This window comes from Triturus cristatus, chromosome 6 (genome assembly GCF_964204655.1).
Source record: "Triturus cristatus chromosome 6, aTriCri1.1, whole genome shotgun sequence".
Lineage (NCBI taxonomy): Eukaryota > Metazoa > Chordata > Amphibia > Caudata > Salamandridae > Triturus > Triturus cristatus.
This window is the reverse complement of record NC_140589.1, coordinates 1,127,313,113-1,127,338,441: the sequence shown is the minus strand read 5'-3', so window position 1 is coordinate 1,127,338,441 and position 25,329 is coordinate 1,127,313,113. Positions and strand designations below refer to the sequence as shown.

The 25,329-nt window shown below is 43.0% G+C and overlaps 1 protein-coding gene and 1 long non-coding RNA gene across 3 annotated transcripts in view; one reads left to right on the top strand and one right to left on the bottom strand.

Annotated features, from left to right (window-relative positions):
- Positions 1–25,329, bottom strand: part of LOC146821082 (uncharacterized) — a 391,873-nt gene that overhangs the window by 44,595 nt on the left and 321,949 nt on the right. Inside the window, exon 3 of the long non-coding RNA XR_014963091.1 lies at positions 18,027–18,125. This is a non-coding gene — a long non-coding RNA (uncharacterized LOC146821082). The remainder of the gene's footprint in view (positions 1–18,026; positions 18,126–25,329) is intronic.
- FAM120B (family with sequence similarity 120 member B) overlaps positions 1–25,329 on the top strand; it is a 981,159-nt gene that overhangs the window by 900,778 nt on the left and 55,052 nt on the right. For both annotated transcript variants that reach the window (XM_085612026.1, XM_085612027.1), the window contains exon 9: positions 12,344–12,499. In XM_085612026.1, the coding sequence (XP_085468152.1) occupies positions 12,344–12,499 (156 nt within the window). The remainder of the gene's footprint in view (positions 1–12,343; positions 12,500–25,329) is intronic.

Sequence of the window (25,329 nt, the reverse complement as noted above, 5' to 3'; positions counted from 1 at the left end):
AGCATCCATCAAAAAAATAAGGAGACTATGTTTCGTGGATACTCTGTAGCTAGATAGCAGGTAACTGACCCACCCAACCCTCTATTTTAATGTGTATTTTTTTTAGTAAACTTAATAAGATTACAAGTTAATTGTAGATTTCTGTCACCTTTGTCAGTCTTATTCCTGCCACTTATGTTGTTGAAAAAATACACAATGAGGTGTAACATCAGAGGGGCTGAGTGGAGTCATATACGGCTCTATGTTGTCACATCACCCTTGGAAGTATCAGAGCTGTTTTCGAGTCACTGTGCCACCAGCTGGAGCAGAAGATCTCCTTTAGCTTTTCTGGATCTAGTGCGGTGCCCGGAGGAGATTCAAGAAGTGAGAAATCTGAGATTCGATAGAGTATCCACCAGAAATATAGTCATCAAAGAAAAACAAATTATTCCGCCAAGCTAACCAAGCTTCTGGGCTCTATTTATAAACGGTTATCTGTGCTTTTCTGGAGCAGTGGTAGTTAATATGCTGCCAGCAGGCCACTGATGGACCACCAGACCATTCCTTGTGGCCTTCAGACCTTCCTCAGGAATCTGTAAACAGCAGAATAGAAATATAGCCGTTCTATTTTTTTCTATTATTGCTGCTTGCCATGCAACATCATTTGGTAATTCTGGGCATTTTTGTGTGCTCAGTTCAGCTGGTTTTATGTGCAGGGCTGCTCTGCACATAAAACAAGCTGAAATGACTATAGAAACAAAGCTCAGAATTACAAAACAACGTTGCAGGAGTAAACTTGTTTGTACTCTTCTTGTTGTGGGCTTTGTTTCTACAGCTAGTTAAGTTTGCTCTTTCATCAAGGCAGGCCTTCTCATAAGTGAGAGCTTAGCTGAGCAGTCCATGGCAGGGCATGCAAAAAGTGTGGGAAATGTGAACAGGGGTATAACAGGGCAGGGTTAGTGAATGTGAGGAGGGAGTCAGCAGGTAGCTAAAAAGAACAAATATTGAGATACTATTTAGCTGGTCTTTAACCTACAGGTGACTGCATATTAAATTTAAGGCACACACTGTAAATGAAAAAATATAATCTCTGCCAAGTGCCACGCATCTGGGGTTAAACTAACACAATTTTCCTTAATAACCCCATTGCCACAAGGTCAGAAATATTGCCACACTGACAAAATGATGGCAACTGACTTTGCTTTGTTTTCCAATTTCAGTCTGTTCCTGCTGCTGAAGATGAGACTTTGGGAATAGGTCTAGAAGGCCCTTTACACAAGACGTGCCCCGTCTCCAAACTCTGAAAAGTTATATATCTTTCCTAGATGGACTTAGAATCAGAACAGTTTGCACGTCAAAGTGGTTTTTCCTCCTTTAACATGTTACCCTCCTTTTTCACATCTGACCATAACCCAAAAGATAATGACCCCCATGCTTTGGACGACTCTGATAGAGAGTCAAAAAGTCCAGGGATTAACATTCATCACGGGGCCAGTAAGCGGCTCAGGAGTAAGCAGTACAAAACCTCCATGGACCAGGATCATCATAAAGACCTGTTTGACCTTGAGGGCTTTAGACATCTGTGCTCTTTGAAGTGGGAATCCTCACCCAAAGTAGCCTATTGCCTCAAACAAAGTCTTCTCCAGCTCATGGACTAGGGAGTCAGGAATAGGTTATGGGCTTAATGTCCAAGACAGCTATAGAAGGTAAAGTAACCACCACTGGTCAGCTGGATGCCACAATGGTCACATTATAGGAAAATTAATTTAGGACCTCAAATGGGGCATTGACACAAAGCAATTTGGTTGGAGACACCTTTCTTAACTCAAATGAAAGACCAGGCGGTCTCAGAATCCTTTGAATGTGCATCGGCTAAGGCTTTGAGACCGCAGAAGGACACTGCTGCCTCGTACCCTCAAGGTTCACGGAGGGTGCCTGCTTTGACACGACTCAAGGACCTATGTAAGCCCACCCATTAGGGAATATGTCTAGAAGGCCCTTCACACAAGGCGTGCCTCGTCTCCAAACTGAAAAGTTATACATCTTTCCCAGGTGGACTTAGAATCAGAACAGTTTACACATCAAAGTGGTTTTTCCTCCTTTAACATGTTACCCTCCTTTTTCACATCTGACCATAACCCAAAAGATACTGACCTCCATGGTTTGGACGACTCTGATAGAGAGTCGAAAAGTCCAGGGATTAACATTCATCGCGGGGCCAATAAGCGGCTCAGGAGTAAGCAGTACAAAACCTCCATGGACCGGGATCATCATAAAGACCTGTTTGAGCTTGAAGACTTTAGACATCTGTGCTCTTTGAAGTGGGAATCCTCACCCAAAGTAGCCTATTGCCTCAAACAAAGTCTTCTCCAGCTCATGGACTAGGGAGTCAGGAATAGGTTATGGGCTTAATGTCCAAGACAGCTATAGAAGGTAAAGTAACCACCACTGGTCAGCTGGATGCCACAATGGTCACATTATAGGAAAATTAATTTAGGACCTCAAATGGGGCATTGACACAAAGCAATTTGGTTGGAGACACCTTTCTTAAGGATTTGTCCAAATTTGTGCAAGTCTTCCTGGCACTTGACAAGGCTCAGGCCTGGTTGAAAAGAGTTTTCACCCCAAAGGTTTCAGTTAGGCCAGACATGGCAGGGAATGGTACTCAGGCCAACCATTCTCAAATAGTCCCTGCGGAGCCCACAGTCTAAAGAGAGCCTACTGGTCTGAACAAAGGGGCTACACCCCTTCTTCCTGTCTAGGAACAAGTGCAAGAGGGGATGTTCAGGAATAGGTCCTGGGAGAGGAACCCAAATTCTGTAGGTGACATTTTGATATTCTTCCCTAACAAAATTAGTGGGCAGGATAGCACAATGCCTTCAAACGGAGGGAGATCTTTCCCAATGTGTGCGTCCTGCAGTCAGTGCAGGGGTTCCAGATATAATTTTGGGGTTCCCCTTATGAACGTCTAAGACAAAGTCCAATCTCCCTTTCCCTTTTCCCCCTCCCCGACGAGGGACTAATTTGCATCCAGGCCCAAAGTGCAAGTTCTGCAATCCTTCATTTAGATTCCAGACCTGTAAGCGGCACATGTGTATGCCTTTATGCAATATTGGAGGGGGGGTCTCCGATATGCTTTTTCTCCTTCATGCTGATAGCCAGAGGAGCGAAACGTGCACTGGAGATCTACAAGTGGGGATGATTCTGGTGACACTGATTTGGAACTCTCAACCCTGGTTTCCACTGCTGCTCAAATTGACTTGTGACCTTCCGATAATGATTCCATCGCACCAACAGATTCTTCGGGCCCCAAAGGGGAACACAACCTGACTGTAATGGACAACTTGCTGTATCTCATGGTTTGGCGCATTTCAGGCAATGTGGTGTCTGCCAGAACATGTTAACGATTGCTAAGAGTTACTTCATTAGCTAGCAAAAATGATGGAATCGGACAGCACAGGAGAACTGAGTTGCGCCCAACATCACAGGTATATGTTACATGTAGTATAAGATAGACTGCTGCAAAATGTGCAAAAATATTTGAAAGAAAGCATTATCTTATAATCTTTTGAAAAGGTGTTTTCTTTTCTATCCCCATAGTTTTTCACCCCACCTTGTCTCCTTGGCGTTCCCCTGCCATAGATGTGGCCCTCCGTTTTACCCCACACTGTAATTTTTGGCCACCGTGGAAACGTTTGTTAGTGTCCATGTTCAAGAGAAATTTATTTTAATTTGTTTTATTTTAAGGGTTTTATATAGCACTGGCCGGACCCAAAGGTATTGAAGCGCTTTACAACCTTTAGTCATGTAGCAATCATAAACAAAGTGAGACAATATAAACACAGTAGTAACCACAGTGATTTGTGACAATGTCTGTTCAGGGAGGGGGGACAAAGGTATCAATCGCATTGAAGTGTAAAACAATAGTAAACAGATTAATTCGTGACGCGAGTCCAGAGGTAGGTGATGTCAACGTCTTCTTGTCAACATGACTGTATACTCCACTGTTCAGCATTGGGTGGCAGCTAGAAGAGATCGGCTGAGGTAGAGGTCTTTGAGCTGGCTTTTGAATTTCATGAAGAAGGGGTTTGTCCTGATATGGACTGAGATGTTGTTCCAGACTTTGGGTGCATTACCGGAGAAGGAGCGTGATAAGGTTTTTTGTTTTCGAGTTCTTGAAGTGATGAGGAGTAGGGTGTTCGTACTCCTAAGGTTCCTTGTCTGACCAGCCTTGTTGAGTTTGGATGCCAGGTAGGCAGATTCACCTGTGTGCAGAGCTTTGAGTGTGAGACACACGGTTCTGAAGCTTGCACGCATTTCGATTGGAAGCCATTTTAGCTCCCTGAGCGTGGGAGAGATGTGTTCATATTTCTTTACTCCCGTGACCATCCTGGCTGCTGCTTTCAGAGTTGATCGGAGGGGAGCTAAGTGAGATTTTGCCATGCCTGTGAGGGTTGCATTCCCATAATCCAATCTGGACAGAACCAGGGATTGTGTGGCTTGTTTGAGGTCATTGGGAGGGATGAAGGGTTTTATTTTGTTGAGTAGTTTTAGGTTGAGGAACGCGCTCTTTGTAGTGTTCCTGAAATGTTTGACCATGTCTAAGTCTGGGTCCAGAGTGATTCCCAGTGATTTTACGGAGTCAGCAGGGATGAGATTTTAGTTAGGAGCATCAGTAGTTTTTAGCTGTTCTGTGATTTTGGGGGTCTGCTCTTTGTTGGATATGAGAAGGATTTCCATCTTGTCTTGGTTGAGTTTCAGGTGGTTGAGGGATAGGCAGTGTTGGACTTCTTTTAGTGTGTTGTTTAGTCTCTGAATGTCATCAATGGAGGAGGTTTCCAGGTAGATCTGTGTATCGTCTGCATAGAGGTAGAAGGGGATGTTAGCAGACGTGAAGTTTTAAATTTTTACTCTTTGAGAGCGGTTCTGCAGAAGAAAGATAAACCAATGTAGTACCACTTCTTCTGCTCCAACCCTTTCTCAGAGTACATTAATGAGCAATTTGTGGTCTACCATGTCGAAGGCTGCCAATAGGTCCAGAAGTATGAGTACAGCATTGGTCCGTGTCTAGTGATTTGTGGATATCATCTATGACATTCAGGATCACTGTCTCCGTGCTGCAACCTTTTCTGAAACCCGATTGGTGAGGGTCTAGGAGGGTGTTGCTGTCTATGTGCTGGGCAAGTTGAAGGAGAACACATATTTCTAGGATTGTGGCTAAGAATGGAAGATTGGATTCGGCCCTGAAGTTATCGAGATAATTTTGGTCAGAGCCCGTTTTTTAGGTCTCGGCTAGCGAAGGCTGCGCTTGCGCAGTCTCGCTCGCGAGATTTAATGACTTGGAGAATAGGGGCTTGCACCCGCCCCTCTTCTCCCCTGTTCTCCATTGGCTGGCCTCTTGAATGCTGGCCAGCCATTGGAGAAGAGGTCAGTCATTCCGATCAGGCCCCGTCCTTTTCGGATCGGGGGGTGTGTTTTTTGCAGAAAGTCTAATTATCTCCTCCAGCCAATGGCAAGAGGAGATAACAGCAAAACACGCCCCCCGAATCCGAAAAGGACACTGCGTTTCTCCGAGGCATTTCTGCTCTGCCTCGGAGAAAGGCAGTGGTGTGCTCGTCCGCTCCTCCTCTCCTTTCTGTAGAGTGCTGGCCTCTGCCCAGGGTGTTGCTGCATCCACAGTAGTTGAGTGCTTTCTCCTCAGTGGTTGAGTGCTGGCCTCTGCCCAGCGTGCACTTTCTCCTCGGTAAGGTGTTGGTCCCTCTCTGCGCACCACGCTGCTCTCTGCTCGGGGAGATGTGCCGTCCGCCCACAGCACTGGCTGCACGCTCGGTGTGTTTGCAGAGCTGCTCCTCCGTGTCACCGCCAGTCCCCGGCTGCCTGTGCCCTCCACCACGCCCCCGGTCTCTCCTCCTCCCGCCCACCACACGGAAGCAGCCATTACTGCAAAAGGTTGTATTCACGTGGCGCGCACAACTTTAGAAGGAAATGTTTTAACAGAGCAATGCTGCATGCTTGGGCGTTCGCTACTGCAGACCTAAGCTTCCAGGTCCTTGCACGAGCAGCTCACCCAGTTCAGTTTTTTTTTTGTATCTGGGACTTGTACTTCTGGTTTGTTAATGGGATAATAGGATTACAAAACCCAAAATGCAAAGAAACAAACCTTGAGTGGATGTGCAGCTCACGCATAGAACTGGGTAATCTCGGAACTCTGGTATCGAGACTTTCGTAGGGCCGGCACAGAAAATCAATTTACGACTGCGTTGCCCCTTGCTAGCCCCGTGCTGTTTATCGCAAATGGCTCTGCCAAAGGACGCTCATTCTGATCTGAAATATACCCATTAATCAAGTACTCCGATGCACCTGAATTCTAGCCTGAAAGACCACCTGCTGGTCCAGTACTGACAACCACCGCAGCCTAACTTCCGGTGAAACCCTGCCCTGTAGACACCCGACGAATTCCATGACGTCTCCACATTACGCACAACGCTCGTCTATTCGCCCTGACTTCACCACATGGATATTAGTGACAGAAGCTGGTGGGCCAGTAGTGCATATCCGTGGCATGCCGGGCCGTTGGCATGTGCTGTTACCGCGCAGACTAATGCTAGCCCTCTCTTCACATGCAGGGACAACATGAGGGCTCGGCCCGGCAGGGACATGATGAGCACGTCTGCAGAGAACTGGGTGTGCAGCCAGCACTTCGGCGCTCACAGGACGAGGGAGGTGCCCGGCAGCTGCTGCCCATATCATGCGCCCTCAGGCGGTTAATTTTATATCCTGACATCACTCTTCTGGGCCGCTGCCCAGGCCGCACAATGTTCTTCCTTCGTACAGCCCTCGAGCACCCAGACAGCCGCGACACTGGAGCAGGGTGTGCCCCGATCCAACCTACACACACACATCACCGATGTCGCACGCACTGGTACCAGGTACGGATGGCCCTCGTACCGACCCGCATCACTGCTGCACCATGAGAACCACGGGCATCAGGAATGGGTGGGCCTTGCACTGACCCACAACGCCCACCCCATCGCTTCTCAACCCAAGCCACTGCAGCACTCAAAGAGGCAGTACTATCTTTGGCTGGAGTGCTCAGAACCGACCCACACATTATAGTGCCACCCAGGCATTGGCCCATCCACACCTATATAACACTGTGCCGTCGATGTACATGCCAAAGCCAATCCTGCACCTTGAGTCAATGTGAATCTCTGGGTCGCTGACCGAGCGCAATGTGGGCCCTTGCGCTCACCCAGCCATACCTGCATGGTTCACCAACCCACAACATTGAAAGAGTTTTATATAGCGTGAACTAGACCCAAAAATATCAGGTATCAGAGCGCTTTACATGCGCACCAGTTTCGTTACAGATGGACACATTTATTACACCAGTCCATGCCAGCCAAGGTAGGGTAGGCTACGCATCACCCCCACACCAGCCTTGCATGGAGGATTCCCATACCCGCACCAGCCCTACACACCGGTCCAGTGAGGCCTCCGATCGGTTTAAGCGCACTTACAAATGAGAGAGAAAGCAGAGGCAGAGAGGGCAAAGACAGGCACAGGGCAGACGCTTAGTCAAATGTTCGTACTACACCCTGCCCAACGAGTCATACAAAGATACTTAAATCCAGTCAATGATTAACATTACCATAAGCATATAGAACACTTCCCTCCAATACATGACTGCTTACACATATTTCTGCAGTGGTTTATTTATTTATTATAAGAGTTTTATAAAGACCCGAGGACGCGGTCTGGTTACTTCAGAGCGCTAGATACAGAGGGAGGCATAGCTGCGGTAGTACAACTCTTTCAGGAAAAGCCTTAAAGTCCTAGTAGAAGTAAGTCTCTTACATGGAAGCGAGAGTCAGTTTTGGAGGGGTGGCAGAAAGGGTGAGGCATAAGGTGTTAGTGAAGGTTGAGGGTAGGAACGGCGGTATACCTTCACCTTACCTAGCAGATGGAATATGGGCTGAAACGGAGATGTTGTTCAGTACCCTTCACCCGTCGCTGTTACTGCAGAGACGTTGGTGTGCATTGTAAGGCAATGCCATTACAGGGATGAACAAGCATTTACAATGCAATGGTCTCGGCATTGGTAACATTAGAACTATTGGCATTGCTCATGACATTATTTTTGTTTATGTTTTTGTTTTTAAAACATTTAAAGAAACGGCATTGTCATGAGCAATGCCAATAGCTCTAACTTTAACAATGCCGAGACCGTTGCATTGTAAATGCTTGTTTAGTAGTGGCGTTACTTGGCCGATTTTGAGACAGTCTGGCATGATTCCGGTTGTCAGGGAGCTGTTTATAATCTTGGTCCAGTGCGGGGCTAGTGTGTGTTTGAGCTTTCTAGCCAGTTGGGCAGGGATAGGGTCCACAATGTGAGGCGAGGGATTGGATTTGGTAATCATTTCAATGATTTCTTCTTCAGAGATGGGGTTGAACGACTTTCAGTTGGTAGAGAGGTGTCTGAGTGGGATGATTTCTTTTTGCCGTGGGGAGGGCTTTCGCTGGGTGGACCGTGGTGGACGTCCAGAGAGCTCAATCTTGGTGATTTTATCGTTAAAGAAGTTGTCACATAGGATTTTGGAAACCTGCACTGAGTTTGAGGAGGGGCTTGGAAGTTTGTTGTCTAATGAGATTGAAGTGTTGTTTTGGACGGTTTTTGGCATTGTCTAGTACACCACAGAAGAAGGAGAATTTTTCATACTTGATGTGCTTTTTATATTTCCTGCGTTCTGTTTTGAGTTGATCAAGGTGGATTGTGGATGGGTTTTTCTGCCAGAGTCTTTCTGCAGCTCTTAGTTGTTTTCTTTCCAAGTTTAGGTCTGTGTTGAACCAGGATCTTGATGGAATGTTCCTGACTGTTTTTTGTTTCAAAGGGGCCATTTGGTCAAGTATGGAGGTTATAGTTGCGTTGTAGTGTGAAGTAGGATCTGTTGTAGACAGGTCGCATGTGGTGGTGGGAAGGATTGAGCTTATTCTTTCTTCCAGGGCAGCAAGGGGATTCTGTCTTAGATTTCTCGCCCATCGGGGGAATCCTGTGTGCGAGGTAGGCAATGGATCTTTTGGTTGATATGAAATAGAATGATGTTGTGGTCTGACCAGTCAACAGGAAGGATGTGGTCAATAGTGATTGTCTCTTCGTGAGCTATGATGGCATCCAGGATGGAGCCTCTATTATGGGGTTGCTCTGAGCAGTGTTGGATAAGATTGATGTTCGTTCAAGGATTGGATCAGAGAGTTATTATCATCATCCCAATGTAGGTTGAGGTCGCCTAGTATTATGTTGTTAGAACCCAAGAGCGAGCAGTGTTTTATCAGGTCGGACAGGTGTTCTCCAAATTAGGGGGTGTTGCCTGGCGGATAGTAAAGAAGATGGCAGGATAGTGCTTTGTTGTCAGTTGTCTTAATGGTGGCAGTAAGATATTCAAATGTGTTATGTTTGAAGGAATCTGTTTCCGTTACGGAGATGTTGCTCTTGTGGATGGTTGCAATCCCCCACCTCGATGGTCCTTTCTGTCTTTATTGATGATAGAGAACACCCAGGGTCGCCAGCATGTCAAAGGTAGGGGAAGAGGATTCGTTCAGCCAGGTTTCTGTGATGAACGTGATGTCTGTCATGGGTGAGGATGGTTTCTGACAGTTCTGTTGCATGTTTGGTAGCAGATCTGCAGATTATGAGCATGCAGTTGAGCAGCCCCTTATTTTTGCTTTCCTTCATTAGGGGAGCCATGGTGATATTATTGAGGAGGGCTGGAGGCCTCGACATTCTTGGTGCGATGTGGTCTCTTCCAAATCCAGTGAAAACCTGGATATCGGAGCTGAGGTTAATAGCTGAAGTTGAGTCATATGATTTGGCGAGGTCAATCGCCTCACTCATGGGCATTGCGGTGCTTGTTCTTTTGAGTCTCTGCGGCTGGTTCAAGAAGGGGGTCATGTTCCAGCTGTGTCGTTGGACCTTGGGAGAACTTGTGTGTTTATTATTGGTAGCTATGGGTGTCGGGTGTGGTCGTTGGGTAGACTCCAGAGGTGTTGTGAGGTTCACTAAGATTTTATAGATTACCTGTATTACGCTCTCTAGCTGGTTTTCCAGCAGATCGAGTCATGAAATCTCATTTACATTATACTTATAAGAAAGAATGTAAGTCCCATCTCAGGAAATCCACTTTTTATTTCTCTCCTGCATTCAGCTATAAAGTTATCTATTATCTGAATTCTATATATAATCTCTGCGTGGCCCTCGTGGGTCTTTTTATTTGGCACTCTTTCTCCTTCATACTCTTTTACATAATTGCATGAAGATTCCAGCTTTGATTCCTGTGTGTCCCTCTGGGGTTGTCTTATATGGCTTCCTTTTACACTTTTTCCTTCTTGTTTACTTTCTGCATCCTTGGTTCTGATAAAATAGCTGTTATAGACAATTGACGGCATTCACACCTCAGTCCTTAAAACTCTATATCATCATCTTGACTAAAGCAGCCACGTATGATGAGACAGTGGGGAAGTGGAAGGAAAACTTTAGGATTTTTTTCTGTATCTCCAAGACTGGAAACTCCAGGGAGAATAAAATAGAATAATCACACAGCAACAATCTAGTTTTCAGTTGTCATGTTATGTTATGTGTGTATAGTGCACAACTCACCTGGTAGTGTATTCTGGCACTGAAGCAGAAACAGTGTGGGCCGAGCCAGGTTTGGGGCTAAGGGAAGAGCTTGGTATTCAGTTTCTTGTGTAATTCAAGTACAGAGGAGAGGGCTCTGATGTGCAGAGGCAGGTGGTTTCAGACTTTAGGAATGAGGTAGGGGAAGGCATAACCACCGTATCTGGTTCTCCGTATATGGGGTTTGCGTGTGTGAGTAGAAGTCTGGCTGAGCGGAGTGTTAGGTCTGTGGAGGTTTGAGGTTGTTGAGGTACGTGAGGCCAATGTTGTGTAAGGCTTTATATGTGAATGTCAGGAGTTTGAAGAGTGCTCGTTTCTGGATTGAGAGCCAGCTAAATTATTTGTGGTGTGGGTGATGGGAGCGCGAGGAGGAAGTTTGAGGGTGAGCCTTGCAGCTGAGTTTTGTATTAATGCAGTCCCAGCTACACCCGCTTCCTAAATCCTACTTGCAACTCAGCCATGTGTTCCTCTGTTTACGCTAAATCAAAATCGTAAAATCAAGTCAAACATCTTAACTAACAGTATTCTGGTTTTGTTTGTATAACTTAACTAACAGTATTCTTTGTGTTAGTTATCTTCTCTCTTCCCTATGATATTAGTGCTGTCAAATACATATGTTGGTTATTTGGGAATAAGGTACACTTCCTCTCTAGAGTAGGGAACCTATTAAATTAAAGCAGGCTAACATTCATTCATTCATGGTGGCAAAACAAAGATTTCATAATTGGAGGGCACTTTGTATTAACAGACTGACCACATATATAAATGAAAAGCAATGACATCAGCTGGCAAAAATGTTGGTATTTGCCAGAACTATTAAGGTCGTGGAGCCAAATATAACGTGTTCAAGCTTAGACAGAAGTACCTCCCTTATCTCCCTTGCTAGTTACATTTGTTACTCCCTAATCCATTTAATAGCCAGTGTTTCTAAACTCCTGTTTATTATAGCACCGCTAACGGTCAAAAGTAGATGCTAGTGTCCTTGTGGTGCAGATAAAGTAATAGATGGCAGTGAGTGGAGCCTGGAGGACCCAAATCCTTGAATAAGGTGTCCAACTTCAAAGCCAAGCACCTGGAAGTGCCCTACTGGAAGATTAGTTTGGTGATGGCAAGGTGGACATTGTGGCTTAATGTACTGTCTCTGCATTTAAACTGATGATATAAAACCATTGAAGACTTGTTGAAGTTTTTCTAAATACTTGCAGTATTAGAAGCATAAGATCTGCCTTCGTTCTCTACTTTTTCAAGGAGTGTCCTTTGGTGCAATTTACTGTTGGTCATTATCTGTAGATGGACGGGGAACAAGAGTTCAAAATAAGAGTCAAGATTAGAACTGGCCTTTTGTTAAAATATGTCCTGGAAGAAATGTTAAACCTATACTTGATAGTAGGTGGTTAATGCCATTGCACATATCCATACAAATGCTAAGAGTCCGCTAGTCTGTAAATTAAAACAAACTAATTATCTCTGAAGTGTTTTGTAAAAACCTAAAATGATTACTGCTTATAACTTTAAAAAATCATGGTCCTGGCGCTCTGAAATAGTGGTTCTTTAAGAGTCTTTCTAGATCTCTAAACTGCGAAAGCACACGATTGACGCTTTCTTTACAGTACTTCACTTAGTGCTAAGCTACCTCCTCATCTTGTAAAATCAGTGCTGAACCTAACCTGCAACTCTTTTTTATGATTTCAGTGAGGCACGCAGAAGGAGCCGATCCCCGTTTCACAGGCGGCCAGCAAATGCACTCTACCCCTCGTGTTCACAACCATCCCTATCGTTACCCAAACCGGGGCCATCAGTGGCGAGGTCCCAACCCAGGGCCATCCGGGTCACATCTGGGTAATTCAGGTAAAAAAATATAAAAGCATTGTGTTGTTGCTAAATAGTCTATTAATTAGGTGACATGCTTGAATACTGTTAAATATCATCAGTTGAACTGTACGAAATGCCGGGCCTGTTTCAAACGTACCATTGACATCCATCTATGTCCCTTTACTTAATTTAAGAACACCAGTTCCAACATCAATACATTTCATATGATTGGTAATTCTTTGCATGGGCCCTACCTGCAGACTAGACTGCATCACTGCCTTACTGTGGGCTGGAGCAGTGAGTGTAGTATAGTGTGTGTAAGCAAATTGGGTCTGTGGTGAACACATATCTGCTTTTGTGGGCAAAGGCTTCGCTACATAGTCCTCACAGCCACAGATGGATGGTTGCACCGCTGACCAGGTTGCATGACTGACATCTAGTGTGTCTTTAGTGGCTTCCTTGGTAACAGAACTTTAACCCTCAAGCCTTATTGGCCAAAACATGCACACCTAGCACATGATTTAGAAATATAATACAATAAAATTGCTAATTTATTTGACTCCTTTGGCCTCACCTCTCTGGGGTATGGTCGAGTGTATTTGATACTTCCTGGAGCCTAGTTTACTTCCTGAATATCTCCATTCTGCACTCTTCAAGACTAGATCTCCTTTACATTTCCCCATCGCACCGTTACAACTGATAAAGAACACTGTCTATGATAGCCTGTTTGGCAAATGACGATGCAGCGTGCGCAATGTCATTCGTTGTATTTATTTATTTACTTCCCTCGGTTTGACCGTGTGCTGTAGTTTACTACCCACCACCCTGCCCCTCCCCCGCCCCACCGCCCCGCAGCACTCCCTCCAGGAGCCGATACTGCTGTTTGAACAGATCTCAGTGCTGGATGTTGTTCTGTCTTGCTGCTCACCAAATAGACATTGGAATTTACAAAACTAGGCATACATTTCAGGTAGCTGGTCCAGTCCTATGACACACACTGTTCATAATTCTCCTTAATCTCGAGAACTTCAGCTCATCTTCTGGAAAAACTATTACCCAAAGCATTAATTGCTGCTGCAGTATGCAACACTCCCTGTAAGAAGGTCAAGTTGAAAAGACCAGCTGTCTACAGCCGTCTATTTTTAGGTCTCGCCTGTTGACAACACATGCACTGTTGTTGCTGCGAGCCCTATTATTTACTATAAAGGGCTTGGAGCCTGCCGATTGCTTACCATTCATTGGCATAATTGTCACTCTTCTTTGCTGCATCCTAATTGGCCAGTGCATGGACCAAGCACAGATTGATTCATCTTAATTAGACTCCTTCTGGTGCTTGCGCTGTGATTGAGGTACTGTTTCTTCTCCAAACAAAGAAGCACATTTTGGTGACTGTTTTTGAGAAATTCTGTGTCTTTATATGAACGTGAACTAAGGCAAATAATAAAAGTTAAAAAAAAGTTCAGATTAACACCACAAAATAATTGAAGTTGCCTCTATCTTAAAACAAAAATAAATCAACCTCCACCAGGACTTTATTTGTACATGATTGCACTGTAGGGGTAAGGTGTAGGAGGTAATAAAGGCTCCTGGGAGTATTTCTTTCAACCCTGGATAGTAATAAACTATTCTTTCCTTCCCAACCCCCTTGTCCATGCCGCTTCTTCCCCATTCTACCCTCCCCTTCTCCTTGTTGCTTCTTCCCTTTTAAACTTCCTCCCTCCCCCCAACCCAACATCTGAGAGAGTTGTCATGGAGCACCCCGATTTTCCACTGTGGAATATCTTTAGTTTAAACCTCTGGCAATCTGTTCCATTTTCCTTTTCTCACAAGATGATTGTCACTCACTTATTCTCTGTCATGATTGAATTCTGAGCACTGCTGCTACTCCTGTTTTGAAAAGGCGTTTTACATTTGTAACTCCATCTACTTTTTCTCCAACTAGTACGATATGTGTTGCTCCCTTGCCCAGTAGCCCCTCCCCGTATAAAACACATTTATTTGTAAACAAACCAGTACTCACAGAAGCATTGTACATACTAACAATCTCCTGCATCAGATCAAAGGCATCAGATGTTTACATAGATCGTTGGTCGAGCTCACTGGTAATATATTCGATTATGATTGCAATTAAATAGCACAGGGCTTTGAAGCACAATTTAGTGGCAACTCAGGCAACTTTCCATACCACACAATGCCATGCCACACAATGCCACTCCACACCATGCCACTTTACTCAATTCTGCTCCACGCCACACAATTCCATTGCAAGCCACACAGTTCCACACCACACAGATCCACTCCACACAATTCCCCACCACACAACTCCACGCCACACAATTCTACTCGGTTGCACTCTACAATTCCACTCCAAGCCACACAATTCCACACCACCCAATTCCACTCCACACAGTTCCACTCCATGCCTCACAATTCCTCCCCACTCACTCTGTACCATGCAATTCCATCTCACTCCAGTCAGTTCCACCCCACACAGTTCTACTCCACAGAATTCCTCTTCTTGCTACACAATTCCATCTCACTCCACGCCACGCAATTCCACTCCTCTCCATGCCACATAATTCCACTTCACGCCACACAATTGCACTCCAGACACTTCTTCTCCATTCCACTGCACACAATTCCACTCCACTGCACACAATTCCACTCCACTCCATGCCACACAGTTCCACTCAACTCCATGCTGCATAATTCCACTCCATGCAATTGCACTCCGTGCCTCAGAATTTCACACTACACAATTCCCTCCTAACAGTCCCACTCCATGCAGTTCCACACCATATAATTCCATGTCAGAATTCCACTCCATGCCACACAATTCCAATCCACTCCACGGCATACAATTCCATTCCACTCTACATAGTTCCATGCCAATCCATGCCACACTGTTTCACTCCATGCACTCCACTCGAATCCACTCCATGCCACAGTTTCACTCCAGTCAATTTCACTACACCACATGCCACACAATTCCGTATTTCAGTTCTTTATTGAATTTTTTCAAGACTGTAACAAGTAGAACACCGAAAGTACGCAGTCAGGTCACCATGCAAAGTGAGAAACTGGCAAAGATAGAATGCAAACCCATAATCAATCTGGATACCAAGCCTCCCATTAAGGGCCCACACAAATTACAATGAAAAAAATGTACCATGAACAGCAGATTATGAATCTCAGAAGAGAGGAGGGTAAGTTCCTCCTGCAAACCCGTCTAGATTCAGCTCGCCAATTGTAGAAAATAAGATGGCCGGTGGGCCCTGGCACCAACCAAGTCAAGTCACAGGGACCAAACACAACAGGGAAGAAGGCAAATAACCACCGTCTGACGAAGCTAAACAACAATGTGGGTCAAAGATTGGGGAGCCTCCAGAGGAAGAGGGGGAGCTGGGGGTAATGCATAAGGGGGCCTGTATGGAACAGGAAGTAATACAATGTACTCAACAGGCACCCTGGATATGTGAGTGCGTATGTCTCCTCAGTCCTTGAGAATGGAGCCCCAAACCTCTTTGAATATTTGCAATTTATCATGTAGCTTATCAATAAGGTGTTCAAAGCACACCATGTTGTACATGTTATCTAACCAGGTCTGTAAGGTGGGAGGTGGTGGCAATTTCCAGTACCGCAGGATCGCAAGTTTGGCAGCCCCTAGGGCAGCAGAGAGCCACCTAATAACATGTTGGGGCACCACACAGTTTCACTGCAAGCTACACAATGTAATTCCACGCTACACAGTTCCATGCCACACAGTTCCACTCCACTCCACACAATTCCACTTTATGCAGCATCATTTCATGCCACATAATTCAAATCCAGCCCATGCCATACAGATCCACACCCACTTAGCTGCAAGAGTAAGAAACTATCTCATTAGTATTCAACTTTTCACCAGTCATCTCCTATTCACATGAAACTCTCCTCCCTATTTCTGACCCTCCATTTATCATTACACATATTGGCATATGTTCCACACACTAATGGCCAATTCACAGAGGTAAAGTTAGACCAAAAGTCTAAAGGCCTGATTTTGATCCCAGCAGACAGGTTACTCCGTCACAACGGTAATTAATATCCTGTCCACCAAAATTTAAATTCCATTATATCCAATGGGATTTATATTTCAGTTACCGTTGTGACGGAGTAACTCTTCCGTCAGGATCTAAATCAGGCCCTAGGTTTAGACCAAAAGTTTAACGTTACTACTTTTCGGGATTCACAAAGGGACTTACGAGTAGTATCTTTACGGAGGCTAAGATTGTGTACTTGGGGTGGAGTTTTCACCCTTGAGGTGGAATCTCCACACTTGGGGCGGAATCTCTGCATTCGGGATGGAAACTCCGTATTTGGGGCATAGTAAGTGTAATTTCATACACCTGCTGACAATTAATGCCACCTGCAACCCCTGCACTACAAACCACATAAAAGCAGCACACATCCAAGCCTCTGTTTTTTTCACACCCACACTTCACCTGCCTGCTTTGCGACTTGCCTTGCCATAAGCATGCTAAATGTGAGGAGGAAGAAAAACTTTACTGAGGAGGAGACCCAGTTGGTTGTTAGTTTTGTAGTGAGGAACTTGCTGGGTAATGAATGGATGGCTACATTTAAATTGAAATAATACAGTATGTACCAAATTGCTTATATTGTCTCATCTAAAGAGTATTAGCTCTAATTGTGTCGGAAATGAATCCCTATAACAAGTCCTGAAAACATTTCTCAATCCTGTCCAAGAGAACCGGTCTGCCTGTCAATTAATTATCTGAGGGATTTCCTTTAGTGAGTCTGAAATTTTAGACAGAGTAGCCCCTGTGGCACAAATGCCCTGCCTCACATCAGCCTACTGTTGGAAAAATTAATCCTCCCACTGGCCACGATGACCATCTGCCAGCCCCCTCTGCATGGGACGACCTCTGAGACGACCGTCGGGTCCACCAGAACGGGTAGGGTGGCACGTTGGAGACTGCGGGGGGGGGGGGGATTCATGCCTAGGGAATACCTGTTCCTCACCTGGGGTGTTAGGACCCTCACATGCTTGAGAGTGGGCCTGGGATGCACTGTCATGGGAGTGTGTGGGAGAAGCAACATGTCTACCATGGAGGTGAAGGCTGTGAGGAGGCGATGGTTGTGTTGGGGTAGGTGAATGCTGTCGCTGGTTGGTTGACTGCTGGGAATGGGCAATCCTCAGAGGTGAAGTGGAAGGTACAATGCTGGTCGGACCTGAGGTAGGCTTCAGTGTTTTGGCTAGTGGGCCAACAATGCACTCCTCGTAATCCAGGTCCTCCACCGCGACCAGCACCAGCTCGTCCTCTTCCTCCTCTTCTTGAGCAATGTTGACATTGCTGCTTGGATGAGGATTTGGTTCTCTCCTCGGATTGCCTGCCACCCTTGACTGGTAACACAGATTTCGCTAATCATGTTGGGAATATATCACACACCAAGATCAGATGCTTCAAAAAGTGGCAATATCTGCTAATTTCTTTTCACAATGATTTGGTTATTGTGCACTATTTGGGAATTATTAATTTACAACACTATTACGCACACTTACCTGACAGATAATTGGTAGTTCGTCTGCCTGCTGCATCCAGAATTTCTCCCAAATCCCTGGGAGATGTACTTTGGATCACTGGGGAACCCCCAACAGTAGCTGTAACGTACCATACAAATCCATATTTTAATACACAGGGTGATGTGAATCATGTTACAAGTATATGCCATTGGTACGCACTTTTCTACACAACTGGGTCTACTCTTTAGATGAGACAATATAAACAATTTGGTACATACTGTATTATTTCAATTTAAATGTAGAGTCATCCTTTCATTAGCCAACATGTTATGAAACAGTACACTCTTAAGAGCCATATCTGAGCATATAGAGATAAATGACAACAAGGATATTAGGCACACACCACATTCTGCTAACATATAATCCAATATTAAATACTATGAGCTGTGAAAGTAATATTTAGGTGTGCTTACCAGGTTCTACCATCTGTACTATATGTGGTGCCTAGCCATATGTCACACCCATAGGTGGAGCAGACATCGCTGTATTAGTTGTTTTCCTGGTCAACGTCACAGGGCATAAAATGAAATGAGTGTACTTAGTTTACATTCTAGCTGACACATGTTATGAACATCATATCCTAGTTCAGTTCACATAAGTGACACTATTGATGGATTCAATATAACATATCTATGGGTTGTCTGATCAAACTGTAGTAAATAGGACACTCTTCTTGCCATGTTTTCGTACCATTTTGTGCCGGTGGTATTGGTTGATTTACCCCATGACATTTCCTCCCTGCAAATGAAGGGATCTCTGTTACAGTGGGTGGATCTACTCTGGCTGTATATGGAAATAAAAAGTAGCAGTCAACACACAATACAAACAAATGATGATTATGTATAACTTTTTAAATATTCACTCAATTGCTTTTGCAAGACAACTGTGAGGGTTACTAATTCATGCACATTTTCATGTGCAATATACCAGTGTAAAATGTAATCAACAGCAGTGATTGACTACTGTTTGTGAATAAGATATTGGAATTTAATATTTCCATCACGTAGGATTCTGGCACTTGTAGCGTGATAGACAGAATAAGACACCTGAGAATCTAAATCAGCAGGAATATTTGCATAACCTTGAAGTGACTTTCATAGTCACATTTGTAGTTTGTTGTACACATTTATCAAATTTAGTCATTGATTCAGTCATCACATATTACCTTGCACCACATTAAGGTCACCATTCACAGGCAGCCCATGCAGCAGGTGGGGGTGCGTGGTGGAGAGCACGCCCTTCTCAAGGGGGATGAGACAGAGTCCAGTGTGTCCATCATGGAGAGCTCTGGCCACCTCTATCCTGGTGAACTTCTCCTTCACCCGCCTCCTCTCATTCCGACACTTTTTTATGTCTGTAACAGACCAGGTATCCTCCTGCAGTGCACTGACTGAAGTAGCCAACTGCTGCCATAGGGCTGTCTTTTGTATTGCACTGCTGATGTATGAGGGAAGATCATGCAGTATTTTGAAGTTCCTCACTACAAAATAAACAATCAACTGGGTCTCCTCAGTAAAGTTCTTCGCCCTCCTCACATTTAGCATTCTGATGACAAGGCAAAGAGCAGGCAGGCTGTGTGTAAAAAACAGAGCTTTGGGTGTGCACTGCTTTTATGTGGATGGTAGTGCAGGGGCTTCAGGTGACATTATATATCTGCAGGTGTTTGAAATTACACTTACTCAGTCCGAGTGTGGAGATTCTGCCCAGAGTACGGAGATGCCGCCCCGAATGCAGAACCTCCGCCCGAGGGTATTAACTCTGCCCCGAGTGCGGAATCTCTGCACTCATAAAGATACTACTCAAAAGTCCATTTGTGAATACCGAAAAGTATTAAAGTTAGACTTTTGGTCAAACTTTACCTTTGTGAATTGGGCCTTTAATGCATTTTCTTGCCAGCATGCAGTCTCAGCACCTTGTGGAGTCACATCACAACTGTAGTCTAGCTCACCCATGGCAGACCTGACATCTCTCTATTGTTCCTCTACACACCCTGTAACTACTTTCTTGTCAGCAAAATGTTATATAGGCTCTTCATCACCCTTGTATACAGTCAAGCCTTCCTCACCATTCCCACTAACCCATAACAGTTTAGCTTTTCCAGCAGTGTATCAGACACATTTAGCAGGGTCAGCTGTTTCCACAGAACTTGTTTGCTATTACTTGCAGTCCTATAATAATCATCTTTGGTATCAGTGGCAGAACTTCTCTTTTAAGAAAGTTGCTTTGATGTCTCAAAGGGCATTGTGATAACACTTGTCTTCAAAATTCTGAGTGAAGGCTGCTTTGAAAGATTAAGCAGCTGATAATATAAAAATGGTTGATTATCAAAATTTTGTTTTACTAGAAGTTCAGACTGCTGATATCCTGTGTTTTGTATGTTTGGTCATCACTATGGTTAGATAATCCTGGCACTAACCACCACTAGTTTTCTGTATCATCTATAAAAGTACTTGCCTTATTCATAAATGAGTGCATGTAAGACATCCAAAATATCTGCCCAAAAATGTAACACTTTACAATGATTTAAAATCACACAGCCCGAATTTCTTCTCAGACGTCTGGTGGCTTCTATTTAAATGTGAAAATCAACGAATTTGTAATTATCAAGGCCTGCTTCTTAGCTCTGGCAATCCCTTCTAGTCCTGTTGTGGTGATATTCTGACAACAATTAGATGTACCTACAACCTTACTGGCCAAAGTATATGTTAGCATCAGAAAATATAATTTTGTATTAGCCACATGCTTATGGACAGTTTACTATGCAATCAAATCATTTGAGTTTATGGTTGAATTTAAAGACTATGCTGCAAAGATGAATGTTCCATTGCTTGGTGAATGCCGCTAATTCATATCCCAAAATGAGTCGTAATTTTTGTATCATTCGAAACATGAAACTGAATTCATGGGAAAATTCCACTGTTCTGAAACAGTGTGTTGCTAATCCCAATACATCCAGTAACCTTGTCTTCAAGGAAAAAGACAAAAAGGTGACAGCTACTGGAGGGGCACTATGAGAGAGCAAAGTGACCTAGGCCGAACATCTGAGGAGGCAAGAGGATATCAGTAGCTATAGGAGTCTGAGCAGGAACAATAGCAAGTCAACTGTAGAGTAAAGCATGAGGTACAGGAGAAAGATATAAAAAGGAATGAGTGAAGGGAGAGGTGGGTGTGAACTCAGAGTGAGTTATTTTGTGCAACCGTCAATTTTCCCATGCACCCTAACAACAAGCTAGACTATGTATTCTACTGCCACAGTCCCTGCAGCCCCAGAGCTGCACCAATTCCTGATATAGGCAAAGCTCCTCAAATCTTCATGAATGGGGACCATGTTGGATCAATTATAATTCTTGTGTTTTTAACAGTGAAGGTATTTAGCATGTGTAATTTAAAATAGGTTTGCCAAAAGTGAATCTGGTTTTAGTTAGAAAAGATTTAGAACTCAAACTTATGAGAAAGCACTGACCAATGCTTATCTCGCTAAAAAGCGTGACACCCACGTCTGTGAATAACATTGATGTTGAAGAAGCATTTGACTGGGCGGATTGACACATTCACCTGTCAGGGATGGAGTGTTTTAGATCTTTTCAGGATCTTTTAAAAAAAATTCAATTAGTTCTAGTTTGGATCTGTGAACTTCATTGCCGAATTTTATTTCAGAACCAATTATAACTTCAAAGTGGGTATGGCAGGGATACACTTTTTTCGATATTGATCTTGAACCACTCACAACAGCTCTGAGATAAGGTGCCAATAGAAAGAGAACCGTTCATAGTGGGATTTAACACAAGAAACTGGTGTATGTGTATGACAACTTGCTTTTCATAACACCTACAGATATGTAGCCCCAAACTCTTTAATTATATTGAGAACATTTGTCTTTGTTCATGTTGCAAAATGCATATTTCAATTAATATATTGTGGGCATGGTGAGGAGTTGTTTCAAAGGTCATCTGGACACGAGGGGCCCTATTCACAAAGGTAAATCTACACTTGTAGAATTACTACAAGTACATTTACTCTTACACTTTTTAATAACTTTACTACATTTGACTATTCACAATTTACGAGTCTAAGGTTTCCCAAGAGTGTAGATTTTCATGACTTCAGTCAGTAAACACGTCAAATCTGATAGTAAAATTACTACTAATAGTAACTTTGTAACCACATTTGAGAATCTGCACACTTGGCAGAGATTCGGGAAGAGTGTAAAAGTTTTTAAAATTGTAAAAATATTTGAAAAATATTCTTGTTAAATATTCATGTTAATTAATATTATATATTTACATTAAATATATACCAATATGAAAGAGTTACAGCATTAATAACAATTTTTAAATTAAAACATAATTATTTATAATTTATTAAATTAAAATAAAATCATTTTTCTGAAGTTTACTTCAAGAAGTAAAGTAATTAATTTTTTAAACAGTTACATTTATTTTAAAATTGGAAAAGTAACAACATTTAAAAAATATATATATATATGCTTTATTTATAGATTTTTGAACATTAAATTAAATGGATTTTTTAAAACAATTAGTTTAAATAATTTAACATTATTTCTACAGGGTTTTATTTCATGTGCTACCTCCATTTTCTTCTATGGGAGAATGTTGCAGTAGTTGTTGGCCATGTGTTGTGATGGACTTACTCCAGCTCTGAACTGGAGCTTATTTACTAATGTTTTGGGTTCTTTTTTGGCTGTAGTTACTATTGCTGAGTAGTTTGTGAATAGTAATGAGATTACTCTTTTGTGTGTGGATGCATGTGTTTCCTTAAACCCCTCCATAGCCCTCCCTAAACTTATCCTTAGTTCTTCCTTAATTCTTCACCTTTGGTCGTAAATATTTTCTACTTTCCAGTCACTTGCCACGCCCCTTGCATGTTTACTACAAAAACATATTCTCACATGTGTGGAGATCTCCTCAGCACATAAAAGATAGGAGAGGCAGAGACCTCCATATGTTGGTATGTGAATAACATTTTGAGTACTTTAGTAGCGCTTTGGTAGTACTACTGAACATCCTAAAAGCTTTAGTTTGTGAATAGGCCACGCAGGTTTTAAATTGGCTGATGAAAATGCCCTGGTAGCTGGATCCGATTAAGATGAACATAAACATCATTGACTACGTAATACTGAGAACATTTGCGTCTACTGCATCTGTTTTCTTGTGGAAACAGTTATTATGAAGGATACTGGCACTCCTACTCAGATTGCAGTATATTTTATTCTGTGTACTGGTGAGAGCAAGACGAGTTATTTCGACCCGTTAGTACACCAGTCAATGAGGGTTTTTGTTATCTGAAATTATTTGAAGGCGCCTTTGGTCTTCCATATATATATACCGATATCAGCTGTAAACACATTTCTAGTATGTGCGGGGCCAGTTGACACCAGGTGAGTCAGTTTGAAGAAGTCTTGTACTTATTGCATGTTCAGGCTTTGTCTTTGATGTTGATAAAAAGAAATCCTCCAATTTTGTGACTGTGAGAATTAAACCCATACTTCCAAGAATCGTAATGATTTCATCATATGTAGGTGTTAGTATGAGAGAACCCCATGACCATAATAGTTCAAAAGAAATGTCTCTGCTTCAATGAAGAAAACATGACATTTTGAGACTAGTTGAAGTGGTTGCTAGGTGACTGATCTCCATGGGATGATCAGTGATTCTAGCCAATTAATAAAAGTCCGCCACAATTTGAAATCAAGGCACTGATTGGTTTCAGCAGATTGATGTTTGTCACAATTTTTTTTAGTTGTGGATAGTCTAACAAGGCCAAGCACCTATTTGCTTTCCTACGAGGGAGGGGGAGATTATATAATAGCAAAAATAAAAACTCCCTTGAGTGAAGCGCCAGCTTTTGACCTTCCGCTCCAGTACTCTAGAAAACCATGTTGATGGCATATTTGTCCTCATAAATAAAATGTGTGAAGCATTGATTAGCTATATTAGTATTTGATAACATTTTCTGTCGGAGAAGAGGGATTTTAAACACCTACTACTAGGCGATCTGTATTTCTAAACCTTATAGAGGCTAGAGTTGATTCTTCAGAAGGTAATTCAGAAATCTTGTCTATTGCTGTGCTAGGAAATACAATTGATCTTAATTTTCAAACTAGGTGTGATTTTTAAAAGGGTTTGATAAAGCTGTAATGTCAAGAAACGTTATAACCGTGAACCTGAAATCTGAAGGAAATGGGATGACTTAGATGTGGCTGGAAGAGGTGTGTCAGATGACAAACTTTGAGAGACTCTTGTCTAAAAACAATCCCTAATAATACATTCAAAATACTTAGTTGGCACTTTAGATGTATATTAATGATTAAAATCAAGTAAATGGATCTGGGGAAAAAACTACAGACTACCTCTGTCTCCCCCATTTTACTCATAAAGGTTTGGTTGTAACTCATTTACCTGATGCTTAATTTTTATGTGGGTGTTTCAGACATTTCTGCAAGCATATCAACACCACGTATAATCATGATATCGATATTCAGTCAGATTTTCAGACAAACAGTATTGCATTTTATTGTGTTGCAGCATATATATATAGAGCGTCCTGCTCCTGTGTGGCTTACTGAAGTGCTTGTCTACATGGATAGCATGCTACACTGTGTAGGGTGTGTCGTTGAAAGATGTTGTCTTTGTTGTGATTCTATGTGGGAAGTGTTTCCATATCATGCTCGATGACCACCGAGGTGTGGTTATTGTGTTATGGTACGCAGCTGGTAGCAGTTTGTTGAATGATGAAGTGTGAGAGACAGACACGCAGTTTTATGGTATTCAGTAAGCTGGTAGCTTTGAACAGCTCTGCTTGTCCTTTTTGGTACTTCGTATGATATAGTTTACTTAGCTGATTACTGCACTGGGTTGTCAAATCCAATATTTTGTGCATGTTGTGGTTGGAGGGAAAGAGAAGTTGAGAAATCTGTTGGGATGGTATTTTGTTATCATCCTATATCTGAGTGTCATTGTGAGATGTAAAGAAGTGGTCAAGATATGTACATATTTGGAACTTGCAGTGGGGGACTGTAATAACGTCTTCCATTTATCCAGCAATGTGTGGCAGTTCACTCCAGTTATTCCATGCCTGTTCATTTGGTGATGGCTGTTGTTTAGTTGTACAATGTGGTGATGGACAACCCTTAAAGCAAATATGTCTTATGTGAATTTAAAAGATATGTTACAATTTGTTACTGACCACTGCATATTGTGGCAAACCATAGGTTAGCCCTTCTTAGCTTATCTGCATATCAAAAGCAGTTTGTTGGTTTAGT